General features: G+C 29.0%; 1 protein-coding gene across 4 annotated transcripts; it reads left to right on the top strand.

Moving 5' to 3' along the window:
* The first annotated feature begins 428 nt into the window (after nt 1–428).
* On the top strand, nt 429–4,612 carry LOC112722567 (uncharacterized). Of its 4 annotated transcripts, none has more exons than XM_025773635.3 (9): nt 429–615; nt 866–994; nt 1,251–1,310; nt 1,821–1,923; nt 2,249–2,846; nt 3,187–3,319; nt 3,468–3,631; nt 3,744–3,852; nt 4,076–4,612. In XM_025773635.3, the coding sequence occupies exons 2-7, from the start codon at nt 914–916 to the stop codon at nt 3,486–3,488; spliced, it is 996 nt and encodes a 331-aa protein (XP_025629420.1). In that variant the 5' UTR covers nt 429–615; nt 866–913; the 3' UTR covers nt 3,489–3,631; nt 3,744–3,852; nt 4,076–4,612. The 4 variants fall into 4 exon arrangements, with proteins under 4 accessions (XP_025629420.1, XP_025629417.1, XP_025629419.1 ...); XM_025773632.3 differs by having other exon boundaries at nt 479–615; nt 3,464–3,631; XM_025773634.3 differs by lacking the exon at nt 866–994 and having other exon boundaries at nt 482–615; nt 3,464–3,631.
* The last annotated feature ends 9,789 nt before the right edge of the window (nt 4,613–14,401 follow it).

Raw genomic sequence — 14,401 nt, 5'->3', positions numbered from 1 at the left:
TTTTTTAGATAAATCGTAATGATATTTTAATATTTTATTGATATTAAAATATAAATTAAAATTTTAAATTATTTTTAATGTTTTATTTTAATTATATCAAGTATTTAAAATATTTATTTGTTTTAAATAATAATAATATATATTATATCTAAATTTATTTTAAAAATAAGACTGAACACGTTGGCACGTAATGATATTTAGGTGTGTACAAACATATTCAGAGATAAATTTTTATTTTTTATTAAGACACAGTTAAATACAGCAAACACACATGTCGAACGAGTGTCAATGAGTGTCATGCGTGGAGACGACAACTCAACAAAATGTTCATGCTTGGTACTTCAAAACCAATCCAAATTGCTCAGCAAACACTCCTTACAAGAAAGAATAGAGTAAAAGGACAAGAATGTCCTCGTGGGGAAGAAATCCAAGTTCTGTTTTGTTTGTTGTACGGTTAAAAACAAAAAAATCACTGTGCCTGTGGCCTTTCTCTAGTCTAAACCCCGCTCCCAGCCACCTCAATCCTCAAAGGTCTTATTTTTGAATTTTCAGAGAAAACAGAATCCCCAAAGTTCTGGTGCTCGTTGAATTAGAGTTTCTCCCTCTCTACACAAGGTATCAATTTCAGGTTAATCTATGATTTTCTTTTCGTGTCTTTTCACTCCTTATTACGGTTTTCATTGGTCTTTTCAGTTTCGATCGTTTTTTTAGTTGCAGAAGCCTTGTTATTAATTCCTCTTTCAAATTTTTGTTTTGCAATTAGAAAATGTAGACTTGTATTACGTGGTGCTTGTAGGGTGATAAAATTTTGACTCTCTATTTTTAAAATTTTTTAATTTTTAATCTGCGTAAGAACATGAATCAGGTGTTTTTGCTGTTCTTCCTATGCACTTGTGTGGATTCGCTTACATAAATGTCGAATAGCACCGAAAGAATTAGTGATACTCCCTTAAATGTGGAGGAACTTGTTCAACTTGGAACAACATATAGAGAGGTGATGATCTATTCTACCTTTTCAACTCGTTACTTTGTGCACTTTAGTTGTTTTTTTTTTCGGTAGTGAAATTTCTATCTTTGTCTTTGGTTTAGAATGAACGAATGAATAAATAAATTGGTTAGTTCGGTTCTTGACTTTGAAAAGAAACTTCTTGTAGGCTTTTGATTTTGTTGGATTTGCAATGCTTTTTTATGAGTGTAATTTGCGCATATCTTTCCTGTTATTCATTTCTTCTTTTCTCTGTGATATGCAGCTTAGAAAAGAGAAGGATGTGTTGGAAAGATCCCAAACCCAAGGCTTTCAACTAATCCGGGTACATTACATGCTAGGTTGCTTTCAAGAAACCAGACATAGAACTGAAAGAAGTTATATTATTCTCTTCTATTGGATGTCCCACTCGGGCCTATATGACATGATGGATCAATAAAAATACTCTAATATCTATGTCTCAGTTACCTGGTTGTTGTGGCTAATTTTAACTTAGTAAGATGAGATTGTACTGCTTGTTGATTTCGTAGGGTGCTGCTGATGCTCTGATGTTAAATTTTTATTCTCAACTCCTGTTGCTAAACTTAGGATTCAGAATAAATCTATGCTTTAATATTTTCATTAGTAAGATGGGATTTTGTTAAGTGTATATTCACCTGTACTGCCAACACATGGTAAAGAGTTTAAAAGAACGCAGATTTGAACCTTGGACAGACTTCTTCTGTTTTTGTTTATAAATAATGCTCCTTTTAGTATTGTAAGCATCAACATGATGTTCTGAAAGTGTTTCTGATTAACTACTTAATACCAATGTTCTTTTATAACATTGATGTAGATAATGGAACAACATGGGAAATCATTGTTAGAAGCTCATAAAGAAGACAAGAAGACCATCGAGAGGTTGGACAAAGAGCTGCTTAATTGTTCTCAAGAAATTGGTTGGTTTCCTTGCTTCAGCTCCTTCCATGTGAAAGTGATAAAACCTTTTTTCATAAATCAACAATGTCTTTTTTCCCTCTCAAGAGAAGCTTCTCATCCAGCAGTGTGGATAATCATATATTGCGCACACAAACTTCATCTTTTTATCAGAGATGATTGCCATTGAATATTAGTGTTTTCTTCCTTAGATGTCTCTTTTACTGGAAAATTAATTTACAATAGTTGTTGAATTCCGATGGAAAGCATTTATTAGTTGAATTGTGACTCATGAACTAAAGATTTGATGTTGCTCTTGTTGCCTTTATTTGTCAATACTTTATACAGATTTTCTCCAGGATCACCTCAGTTCAAGGAACACAGAGGTGAACGACCTAGAAGCTCGTGTTCTCGCCCTTGAAATGAAATTGGAGGAGATGGAATATTTACAAGAAGAGGTTTTCAGCTTAAGGGAGGAGCTGCAAAATTCCAATTCAAAGCAAGCATCACTGGTACACGAATTAGAGACTAAAGAACTGGAATTAGAGAAGTCAGCTTTGTTCATAGAGAAACTGGAGGAATCGATTTCATCTCTGGCATTAGAGTCTCAACTTGAAATAGAGAGTATGAAACTAGATATGATGGCCTTGGAACAGGGTCTTTTTGAGGCCAAGAAAATCCAAGACGAAACCTTAGAAGAAAAGAATAGCATGGGTAGATTGGTTGATGAACTCCAGTTTGCATTTGAGGATGCACAAAAATACATCATCTCTCTAGATGAGGAAAACAAGGATCTTAGAAAGAAGCTCGATACTGCCACCATGAACACTCGAATGTTTTCCCAAAGGGTTGAAGAGTGGCTGGAAAACAAGGAAATTTCACAAATAAAGAAACAGTCATCCTTGAGTTCATTACCTTGTAATTCAACCATATCAGAGGATGTAAGGTACATATTTGAAGTTTTGTTTAGATGCTTGATTAATAAAAGTTGACATGTGAGTATGTGACCAGTTACAAATTTTTTGTTTGATTACATAATACTAATAATTGATGAAAGGAAGTAGACACTTCTAATTGGATACTTATGCTAAAGGAAAAGATTTGATTATGTGATCCTTCTTTCACTAATCACTGTGGATAGTATAGAATAGGTGCCTTATTGTCTCATTTTTAGTTGTGTTTGTAATACTGTAATCTTTTTCTTTCTTTCTTTTTTCAATTATAAAAAAACCTTTATAATTTAAATTGTTCGTTCACTAAATAATGTTCCCCCAATATTTCCTCAGCACTTATGGAGGAGTATTGGGTCCACTCCTTGGAAGATTGACAACGATCGTAAATCCAGCTGCAGATTTAAAAGGGAAGATGGAGATGTCACGTCAAATCCAGGAATATGAATTTCTTGTGAATAAACTTAAGGTATATGATAAAGTCCAATCAATGAAGCAATCTATGTAAATTTGATCATACAAAGGCAAGAAACAACACTTGTCCCGATGTGCGACATATCACCTTTTGAATTTTGAGATTGGGAATTTATGTGGTATCTTGACTGTTTGCTAGGAAGAATTGCGAGTGGAAAAGTTGAAGGCCAAAGAGGAAGCAGAGGACTTAACTCAGGAAATGGCTGAGCTGCGGTACCAACTTACAAATTTGCTTGAAGAAGAATGTAAGCGCCGTGCTTGCATTGAACAGGCATCTCTGCAAAGAATTGCTGAGTTAGAAGCACAGGTATGAACTTGAAAGCTAAATTACTCACTCTTCCACCCTTCATTTTCCCCTTTTCACTTATCGGGTATCACTCAAGGATGTAACTTTTTCCTTTTCTTTTTGCTTATTCAAGCTTCAAAGGCAGCTCAAAATCCATTAATTGCTGTCAGACATCTCCTTAAACGATGGATGGCATTTTTCAAAGTCTATTCAGGTTCAACGATGGATAATGTACTTAAACGGTTCGTGTCGATTAATATCAAAAGTTGCCTATTATGTTTCATATCTAAGAATAATAAAGGAACATTGTGAAGTATGATCTGAACAGAATATAATGAGAATGCAGATGAGTTTCGTTTCAATTGTTAAAAATGAAATTCGCCACATTTTTTTGACAAAATTTGTATACTATTTATCAGTCTTCCTCTTTCCTATCTGACTCTTTAAATTGCTATTCTTTCTCAGGGCAAGAAAATTGTTACATTGTGGAGACTGCTTTTTCTCCAATGGCAGAATAAAATCTAGGATGATTCTTAGGCCTGGTCTCAAATATTCGTTTGAAGCCAAAACAATGAATGTTGATCTCATAGAAGAGAACAGATCAACTTTAACTGAAGTGTAAGTGTTGGATTGGGTAGTAATTGTACATGGTCAATCAATGAAATGTTGTTAGCATATTTGAGTTCATGTTTTCTGTTGAATAATTATTAGAATAATGTTATATATTTAAGTATTTTTGTTAACCAAGTCCAATCAAGTTGGTCTAACATGAACAAAAATCAATTATGGATAATATTACTCTAAGTCTTATTGTTTAACTTGGTTCATAAAAATACTTAGATGTGTAGCATTACTATAATTATTAACCCACATATAGTTAAATGAGTTTTAGTGGGTTATAAATATGATCAATTTTATTAATTTATGTAAACATATGTTTGTTTATTTATGAATTCTAGGGACCAATATTGAATTTCACTTGGTAGAAAAATATTTATGGTTGATTTTTTCTTGCACATGCTATTACCATAGAAATATGAAAAAAAAGATTTTCTAAAACAAGAAAATTACAAAACGAAACAGTAAAAGTTTAATCACCATTGAATATGTATGAGTGGATCTTGCCATCTTAATTCAAGGGTAATTAAGTTCTCACTCTCTTACTTGAGTTAAGTATCATTTTTGTTCCCAACGTTTGGGATAAGTTTTAAAGTTGTTTCTAACGTTTAAATCGTCTTATTTAAGTTCTTACCATTTTAAAATTGTCTCAATGTTGTCTTGTCGTTGGGATCTGTTAATAAAATTGACAACGGGACAAAATTGAGACGATTTTAAAACATTAGAAACTTAAATAGGACGAAAACGTTGGAGACAAAAATGATACATTACTCTAAAAAGAATTACCAAATCAAGTAACGGAATACTTCTAGCATGAATTGCACTACGAATTCGATATTTTTACTCATCATATAATATTTCTAGAATGATTAGTAGATAAACTTTCGGAAAAAAAAATGAGTATGATACATATATAATAAAGTATAAATTATATATTTTTGTCTCTAATGTATTGAACTTGTTTAATGTTTAATTTAAATAGAATGTTTGAAATGATAGTGATCAAATTAGTATTCGTCCCAAACATTGAGGACCAAAATAATATTTTATCTTTAGTTTTTACTTAGAAATAAATTTTAATTTTATCCTTCAATAATATCATTTTTTTATAGTACATGGTTGTTCAATTATTTTTTAATCACATTATTTTTATTCTAAATATATATTTTTTTTAATTCTAAATATATATATATATATATATATATATATATATATTTTAAATTTTACTCTTAAAGATTTTTACTCATCATCAAATGTTTGTAAAATGATTAGTACACATTATTTTCATTCTAAATATATATATATATATATATATATATATATATATATATATTTTTTTTTTTTTAATTTTACACTTAAAAATTTTTACTCATCATAAAATATTCGTAAAATGACTAATACATAAACTGACGGAAAAGAAAAAAAGAATAACATAGTACATATACAATAAAGCAGAAATTATTTAATGTTTAATTTAGTTAAATTTTATTTTTAATTTTAAAATAAATGTTAATTTTATCCTTTAATAATATTAATTTTTTACGGTAGAAATTATTCAATTATTTTTTTAATTGCATTTTAATAAATTACTCTTAATCATATTAATTTCATTCTAAATAAATTTATTTTTTAATTTTATTCTTAATCACGTTACTTTTATTCTAAGAAAATTTATTTTTTATTAAGATCAAAATTAAAAAATAAATTAAATAATTATTTATTGTAAAAAAATTAAAATCATTGAAGAAAAATTAAAATTTATTAAAAAGTTAAAAACAAAGTTTAATTAAATTAAATATTAAAGAAGTTCGATATATTGGAGATAAAAAGATATAATTTATACTTTATTATATATGTACATGCTTTTTTTTATCTTTTCCAAAAGTTTATATACTAGTAATTCTACAAGTATGAGTAAAAATCTTGAATTCGTAATATAATTTATTTCGTTAAAATTCATTATCATTTTACGTGATTTAGTAATTCTTTTAAGATTAATGTATCATTTTTGTCCACAACGTTTTTGTCATATTTAAGACGCTAACGTTTTAAAATCGTCTCAATTTTGTCCCACCGTCAATTTTGTTAACAAATCACTAATGACGGGATAACATTGAGACAATTTTGAGACATTAGAGATTTAAATAAGATAACTTTAAAACTTATCTTAAACGTTGAAGACAAAAATATTATTTTACTTTTTTATTTTTATCAACTTTTTTATTTTAAAAGAATTTCACCCTAAAAATATAGTGGCTCTTAAATATGGTCGTGTCGTAAAAATTTTCTTCCAAATAGAAGGTTCGAGAGAGTAGATTTTGAAAATTTTAAACAAGTAACTTAAAATAATTTTAAACAATGGTGATTAATAAGGCCTCATTTTTTTATTTTATCAACTTCTCTACTATACAGAGGAGCTTCATCCTAAAAGTATAATGACTCTTGAATGTGGTCATGTCTTAAAAATTGTCTTCAAAAAATTTTAGACAAGTATCTTCAAATAATTTTCAAAACAAAAATTAATTAAAAATTAAAATTTGAGCCAAATTACTTTCTCTTGGCTACTATTGAAATTACATGTAAATTTATTTATCAAACTTATTCTTTTTCGTTATAACAATTGCTGAAAATTATTTACACACACATATATATATATATATATATATATATATATATATATATTACTAAAATTAATCACTATATATTTAGATATTTATACAAATTAATCTAAATATTTTTCTAACTAATAATTTACTACTAAAATAATCAGACCTATAACAAATAAATAATTAAATTTGTTTATAGTAGTATAATATTTTTTTTATGAAATCTGAAATATATATTTTTAGAGTTTAATTTTGATCTGTTAATAACATAAAATATTTTATATAATTATTTAATGATATTGGTTTTTTTAAATGACTATATACGATCAATATAAAAATTACTTATTTTTATTGATGTGATGTTAAAGAATTAGATACACGTATAAAATGAATTAAAATTAAATTTATATTTTAAAATAGAATGATGGATTAATGTTTAATTTTTTTGTATATATGTAGTATTTATTATATATACTATATAGGTTCTGCAACACATTCATATGTTTTGTCAACTATTTTTAACTACATTGACTCAAATTTAACAAAAATTACTCACACAACGTGCATGTGAATCATGTATTTCTTCTTCGTGTATTTCTTTCTCATTGTTGTTCTTTTATTGCTGTTGTTATTGCTATTTTTTTAATTATTTCTTCTTCTCCTCTTCCTGCTTCTCCTCTTCCTTGTGGTTTTTATAGCATTTTTATTTCTTTTTTTGTTATTTTTTTTATATTTTTATTCTTATTAAAAAGGTGAAGCAAAAAGAATTATAAGAAGATGATAAAAAAGGAGAGAAGATGAAGAAGAAAAAGAAAAATATGATGATGATGATGACAACAAAAGAGGAGGAGGAGGAAGAGTTTTGAATTGTGCAAAATTTATCAGAAAAATAATATCGAAAATTTTTAATCACGATATATGAAGTTTCTTAATTTTTGACACCAAAATTTCTTTTTATTCCTTCTTCTTTGTTTAATTTTCTTCTTTTTATTTTTTATTTTTATTCTTCGTAGAGGGTTAAACAAGAAGAATTATAAGAGATTTAAATAAGAAAAACTATAAAAACGAGGATAAAAAAGAATTGTTTAAAAAAAATATAAAATAGAAAAATAACTACAAAAATTTATTAACCGCAACACAAAAATTTTTTAACTTTGATATCGAAATTTCTTAATCAATGATAGATAAAATAAAATGCTGTATTTTTTTTCACTTATTCTTTTTCTTTCTTGTACACAATTTTTATATTTTTATTTATAAAGTTATCTATTTTTTTTTAAAAAAAATTGTATTTGTTGTCAAACAAATAAACCAAAAAATAAAATAAAAATGACATAATTTTTTATTTTTTTTATTTGATTTTTTTATTTTTATTCTTGGTAGAAGGTGAAACAAAAAAAATAATGAAAGTATTAAAACAAAAAAACTATGAAAATAAGAGAAAGAAAAAGGAAAGAGTTGTTTGAAAAATATATAAAACAGAAAAATAGTATAAAAATTTTTTAACCATAACACATGAATTTTTAAATTTTGATACTGAAATCTTTTAATTATGACACATGAAATAGAATGCTGCATTTTTTTAGCTTCTTATTTTTTTTTTGTGTAAAATTTTGTATTTTTATTTTTTGTAAAGTTATACATTTTTTCTTCAAAATTTTTTGTACTTTTTGTAAAATAGAAAAATCAAAAAATGAAAAAAAGTTATATAATTCTTTTTTTAATTTTTTTATTTGATTTTTTTATTCTTTAAAACAAGAAGAATTATGAAAGTGTAAAATATAAAAAAAAAATACTATGAAAACAAGAGAAATAAAAAGGAAGAGTTGTTTGAAAAAAAATAAAATAAAAAAATAACACTGAAATTTTTAAGTGTAACACATAAACTTCCTCACTGTAACATAGAACATTTTTAATTTTGACACGGCAATTTTTTCATTGTGACATAAATTTTTTAAACAAAAATTTTTAAAGTTTTGGACTTGATGCAATAATTTTTTAACAAGATTTTTTTTGTTGTTCTCACTTCTTTGTTTTGGTTATGTATTTTTTTGTTTCTTATTGTTTTATTCTTTTTTGAGAGAAAGAAAAATAAAAAAAGAAAAACAGAATAAAGAAAAAAAGAAAGAAAAAAGCGTAAAAGAAAAAAAAGAATAAAAAAAAATGTAACATATGTACGTAAAGTTCAATTATATACACGCTTTTGTTTTTGTTCAAATAAAAGCGGAATATGAGTTTAAGATGTATTATTTTAATTTAGTTACGTAAAAAATTTGAATATATATATTAGAGTAAATTAATAAAATGGTATTCGAAAGTTTGCATTACTAACAAAACAAATTTTAAAAGACACTAACGACAAATAAGTTTTTGAAAGACTTAAAAATACGATAAAAAAAAACTAGATATTAAATATATATTATAAAACGATTTTAAAGATTACGTTGATGCAAATTTTTTGTAATTATTATTAAAAAAAGATCTTTTCATCTTTAAAATTTGATAATTTTTTGTCAAGTAATTTTTTTAAAAAAAATTATTGTGAATATTACAGTTGTTTGAAAAATAAAAAAAATCTAGAGATTACATTTTGTTCCGAATTTTTGTGTGTATCTTTTAAATATTTATTCAAATATTGCCATAAAAATTTAGAACTAATAAATAAACCGTTTGTTAAATATAAAAGTTTTATTTGTTACGTATAAAAACTATAATATTTATTGTTCTTTTTATCATATTTTAAAATTATTTAAAAATTACTTTATCGATAGTATTTTTTTTAAAAAAATTTATCCACAACTGAATCTTTTTGAATACCGAATTAATAATTAACTCTTCTTTTTATCTTAATGCAATTAAATTGTTACAATATGAATGACCACTAACCATTCCTCCAATTAAAATTATTTGGATGGTATAAAATTTTAATGATAAACAGTGTCATCTTTTCAAAGTTTGAAAAAAAAAAAAACTTGTACAAGTATAAATAGAGATAGAGTCTGAGACATATGACATATACTCACACACCATTAATAATAATTCTCTCTCTCTCTTTATATTGTCAATATATGAAACATTTTTTCCTCTCTCTTTTATATATGTTACTACATATATTAGTAATATATAGGGTTAAGTATTTTTTTTTTGTCTTTAAGGTCTTGGGTCAAAATCAAAATCGTCTCCGATCTTTTTTTCTTATTAAAATCATCCATTGGTCACTAAATTTGTAGAGATTGGTGTAAAAGAATTGAAATACGCACTTGGTGTAGCCAAAAGAGGGTTGAGAACAATTTTTATTTTAAAAGGTTTACACCAGTGAAAAGCACCAATTATTACAAACATAAGAATCTCAATTAAAAGGGGATAAGTTCAAGTCAAATGGCAAAATTACAGAAATAGCTTCATTGGTTAAAGAAGGTAGAAATTGAACTTGAACCAAGATAGAAAAGGTTTTGATTTAAACTTGAAAGATTGAAAACTCAAAGAAGGTTCGCATTGACTTGGTTAATCAAGGTTCTATTTGACACAGAAATCCGTCAAATAGTTCCTTGATTCAGTTAATCACAAATACACATGAAAGGGAACCAAAAGAAATGCGAAAATGCGAGCCAATCAACCCATGAACTGAATTTGGAAAAAGTTGAATGAGTTTCAAAACAAAAGGTACCAAGTTCAATTCATAAGTTGTAAGTTAAAGACAGGACAATTTTCAGAAAATTTTGGCAGCATTCCGGCAGTAAATTGGACGTTTTCGGATTAAAACAGCAACAAAACAACAACTCATATGAATTTCAAAATGATTCAGATAAAATCAGCAACCATAATTTCATATGAACCAAGGTGCATATTCAAACAGGAGCAACAATTTCAATCAGCAGTAGCAGTTTCAAACTCATATGAATTCACATTATTAAGCAGAACAGCATCAAACAGATACAGTTGGAAGCAATAAACAAACATGCAAAACCCTAAAAAGCGTCTACTATCAAGAAAAAACCAAGAGGCATACATCACAGCAACAATCAAGCATGACGATACAAAAAGGTTTAAGCTTTCCAACATGAAATCAAGCAAGATCAAAATTAGCTACAAAATAAAAATGCAGGCATGAAAAAGAACAACAAAAAGAAGAACCAACCTGCAAGAAGGAGAAAATGCGGAAGACAAAAAGCAAAATCTGGAAACGCCTTTCGAATAAAGGAGGCACCAACGAACCACACAGGAGCGTCACAGGGAAAAGCGTGAAAAACGCAAGTCTCAGGCAAGCCAAACGAAACAGAAAGAGCAGAGAGAAAAAGGGAAGTTACAGCGAGCAAAGAGAAAGAAGAAACAGAAAGAGAAAGTTTCAGTATGATTCAAAAGAAAATAAGAAAGCGGGAGGCAAACAAAACGAAAACGTTAAAAGAATTAATGAGGCATTAAAAACACATTACACATTCCCAAGGAAGGGAACGCGCGTTTTCAAAAATTAAAGAAGAAGCAAGAAAAATGTTCTGCATTCAAAGGGGAAACTCTACAAAATCGACAATGCTCGAGCACGGCTTCCCCAGAGAAGGGTTGAAGCCCTAAAACTAAGGACTCGACCTCAAAAGGAAGATCGCACTTGAGCAGGGGCACTGTTCATATCCTGGGTCAAGCTGTCCAACTCGGGATGATTGACGACGAGTCGACCGACCTGTTCAGACCGGGACTACCCGACCTCTTTATAAAGAGGTCGGCCAAGCCACTACAGAGGCCCAAGAAGGCCCAAACAGAGGAACACAACCCAAATCTAAAGGCAGCCCAAGCCTAGAAAGATAAGGGCGGTTCCCTTGAAGATAAAGATGACTTCAATTCAAAGATAAGATAACTATCTTATCTCCAGAAAGGTCACTCCACACCATTATAAATACACTGGAGCACCCAGGTATAACTCATACTCTGATTCTACAAAAAACCTGCTTAATACCCTTGCTAACTTAAGCATTGGAGTCTCTTGCAGGTACCCCCACCCTCCGGTGACAAAGGATCAGCACCGCCATCAGGTCCAACGAGTCGAACGCCACCGCTCCGGCCACCTTCCACAAGTCAGACACATCGTCTCCGATCAGCATAGAAGATCTCGTCCGAGATCAACCTACAGTTTCAGGTAACCCTTGGAACAATGATCAACTAGATGAGGTAAATTACTATGACTTATCTCTTGAAGAATTATATGTTATTGTTGATGATCTCACTTACCATTCTGAAAAATTGCTGAAGAAATACAACAAATGCAAATCTGAAAATGAAGTTTTGAAAGCTGAAAATGAGTTTTTGAAAGAAAAAGCGAAGAGACCGAATGTGCTTTTGATTTTGCTGAAGAAAATAGATTTTTAAAATCTGAAATTGAAAAATTCAAAGGAAAGCACACGGTTGACGCTTCACAAGAACTGATTGCAAAAAATGAAAGATTAAATGAAATGATTAAGGGGTTGAATAATGATTTAGCAAAATTTGCACACAGTTCCAGCAACTTGGACAAATTACTTGCTAATCAAAGACCATTATTTGATCAGAAACCACTTACTTCCAAAAGAAATGCACCTTACTCAAAAACCAGAAAATTTCAAACCTTTAATCACTTTCAGCACCATACCTTAAATCAATTTCAGAATCATAATATCAATCACTTTCAGCATCATGCAATCAAAAATCATTGTTCTAATTGCAATAAAAATGGTCATTCTTCCCCTCAATGTTTTATTGACAAAAGAATTATGGGAAATAAAACATACAAGGTTGTTTGTGATTTTAATGAACTTGAGCAACCAAGATGAATTAACTTCAAAGGATCCAAACTTGTTTGGATACCTAAGGCCACTTAAAAATGATTGCAGATTTGCCTAGTGTCCAAATGGAAGAAAGATTTATGGTACTTGGACAGCGGATGTTCTAGGCACATGACAGGGAAGTCTACCTTCTTTACCAGTTTCAACAACTATGATGGTGGCTTTGTGACCTTTGGGGATGACGGTAAAGGAAAAATAATTGCAATTGAAAAAGTGGGTAAAAATCTTTCTACCTCCATTGATAATGCTTTCTCAGTTGATGGACTAAAATACAATCTTTTGAGCATAAGTCAACTGTGTGATTTTGGTTATTTAGTTATTTTCAAAAGATTAGAATGCCAAGTTGTGTGTGAAAAATCAAATGAAGTGTTGTTTGTAGCTAAACGGTGTGATAATGTGTATGGACTCACTCTTGATGAATTAAAGAATCAAAATGTAGCTTGTTTTCACTCAAAAGATTCTAAAAAGTGGCTATGGCACAAAAGATTGGGCCATACTAGCATGTTTCAGATTAATAAGCTTGTTAAAAGGAATTTAGTAAAAGGTCTTCCTAAAATCAGATTTGACAAAGACATCACTTGTGATGCATGTCAAATGGGAAAATAAACAAAGAGCTCTTTTAAATCAAAGGAAGACATTTCTACTAAAAGACCCTTTGAATTGCTACATGTTGATCTCTTTGGTCCAACAAGAACTCAAAGTTTGGGTGGTAAACATTATGGGTTAGTGATTGTGGATGACTATACAAGATTTGGTTGGATTCTTTTTCTATCACATAAAAATGATACTTTTTCAGCCTTTGAAGTATTTTGCAAAAGAATTCAAAATGAAAAGGATTTAAAGATTGCCTCTATTAGAAGTGATCATGGTAAAGAGTTTGAAAATCAATTTTGAATCTTTTTATGATGAACTTGGAATTTCACATATTTTTTCTTGTCCAAGAACACCATAATAAAATAGTGTTGTTGAGAGAAGGAATCGAAGTCTTCAAGAAATGGCAAAGGCCATGTTATGTGAAAGTGAAGTTCTTAAGTTTCTTTGGGCTGAAACCGTAAATACGGCATACTATATTTTGAATAAAACTATCATTAGGAAGTTTTTAAAGAAAACTCCTTATGAACTATGGAAAAGAAATCCACCAAATCTAAAATATTTTCATATCTTTAGATGCAAGTGCTTTGTTTTAAATACCAAAAATAATTTAGGAAAATTTGATCCAAAGGCTTATGAATGTATTTTTGTTGGTTATTCCACAACTAGCAAAGCTTATAGAGTCTACCATCAAGATGCTAGAATAATTGAGGAATCTATACATGTTACATTTTGTTATTCTAATGCTATTCCAAGTGTTTTAGAAGATTGTGATGCAGGAAATCAAATGGAAAATAACATGAGTGAAGCCCTTAATCAAGACTAATCTGAATCTGTGCAATTTGCTCCTGTCTCAGCTGATGCAAACAATTCTGCAGGAGACAATTTGATTTTATCTCCTGCAACTGATGAAATTCCTGGGAATGTCAACCAAACTAAACTATCTCAAGCTGAATCTGTTCCTAAATCATCAAGGCCCCGTAAATGGAGATTCCTAAAGAACTATCCTCAAGAATTCATCATTGGGGATCCCTCTCAAGCTGTGACTACAAGATCCTCAACAAGAAGAGTACCAGAAGAAAACAATTTGGCACTTCTCTCTCAAATTGAACCTCAAACTGTCAAAGAGGCTTTAGGTGATCCTTCTTGGGTCAAAGCCATGGAAA

The sequence above is a fragment of the Arachis hypogaea genome, chromosome 11 (genome assembly GCF_003086295.3).
Source record: "Arachis hypogaea cultivar Tifrunner chromosome 11, arahy.Tifrunner.gnm2.J5K5, whole genome shotgun sequence".
Lineage (NCBI taxonomy): Eukaryota > Viridiplantae > Streptophyta > Magnoliopsida > Fabales > Fabaceae > Arachis > Arachis hypogaea.
Note: the sequence above shows the minus strand (reverse complement) of the source record. Positions and strands in the feature narration are given on the sequence as shown.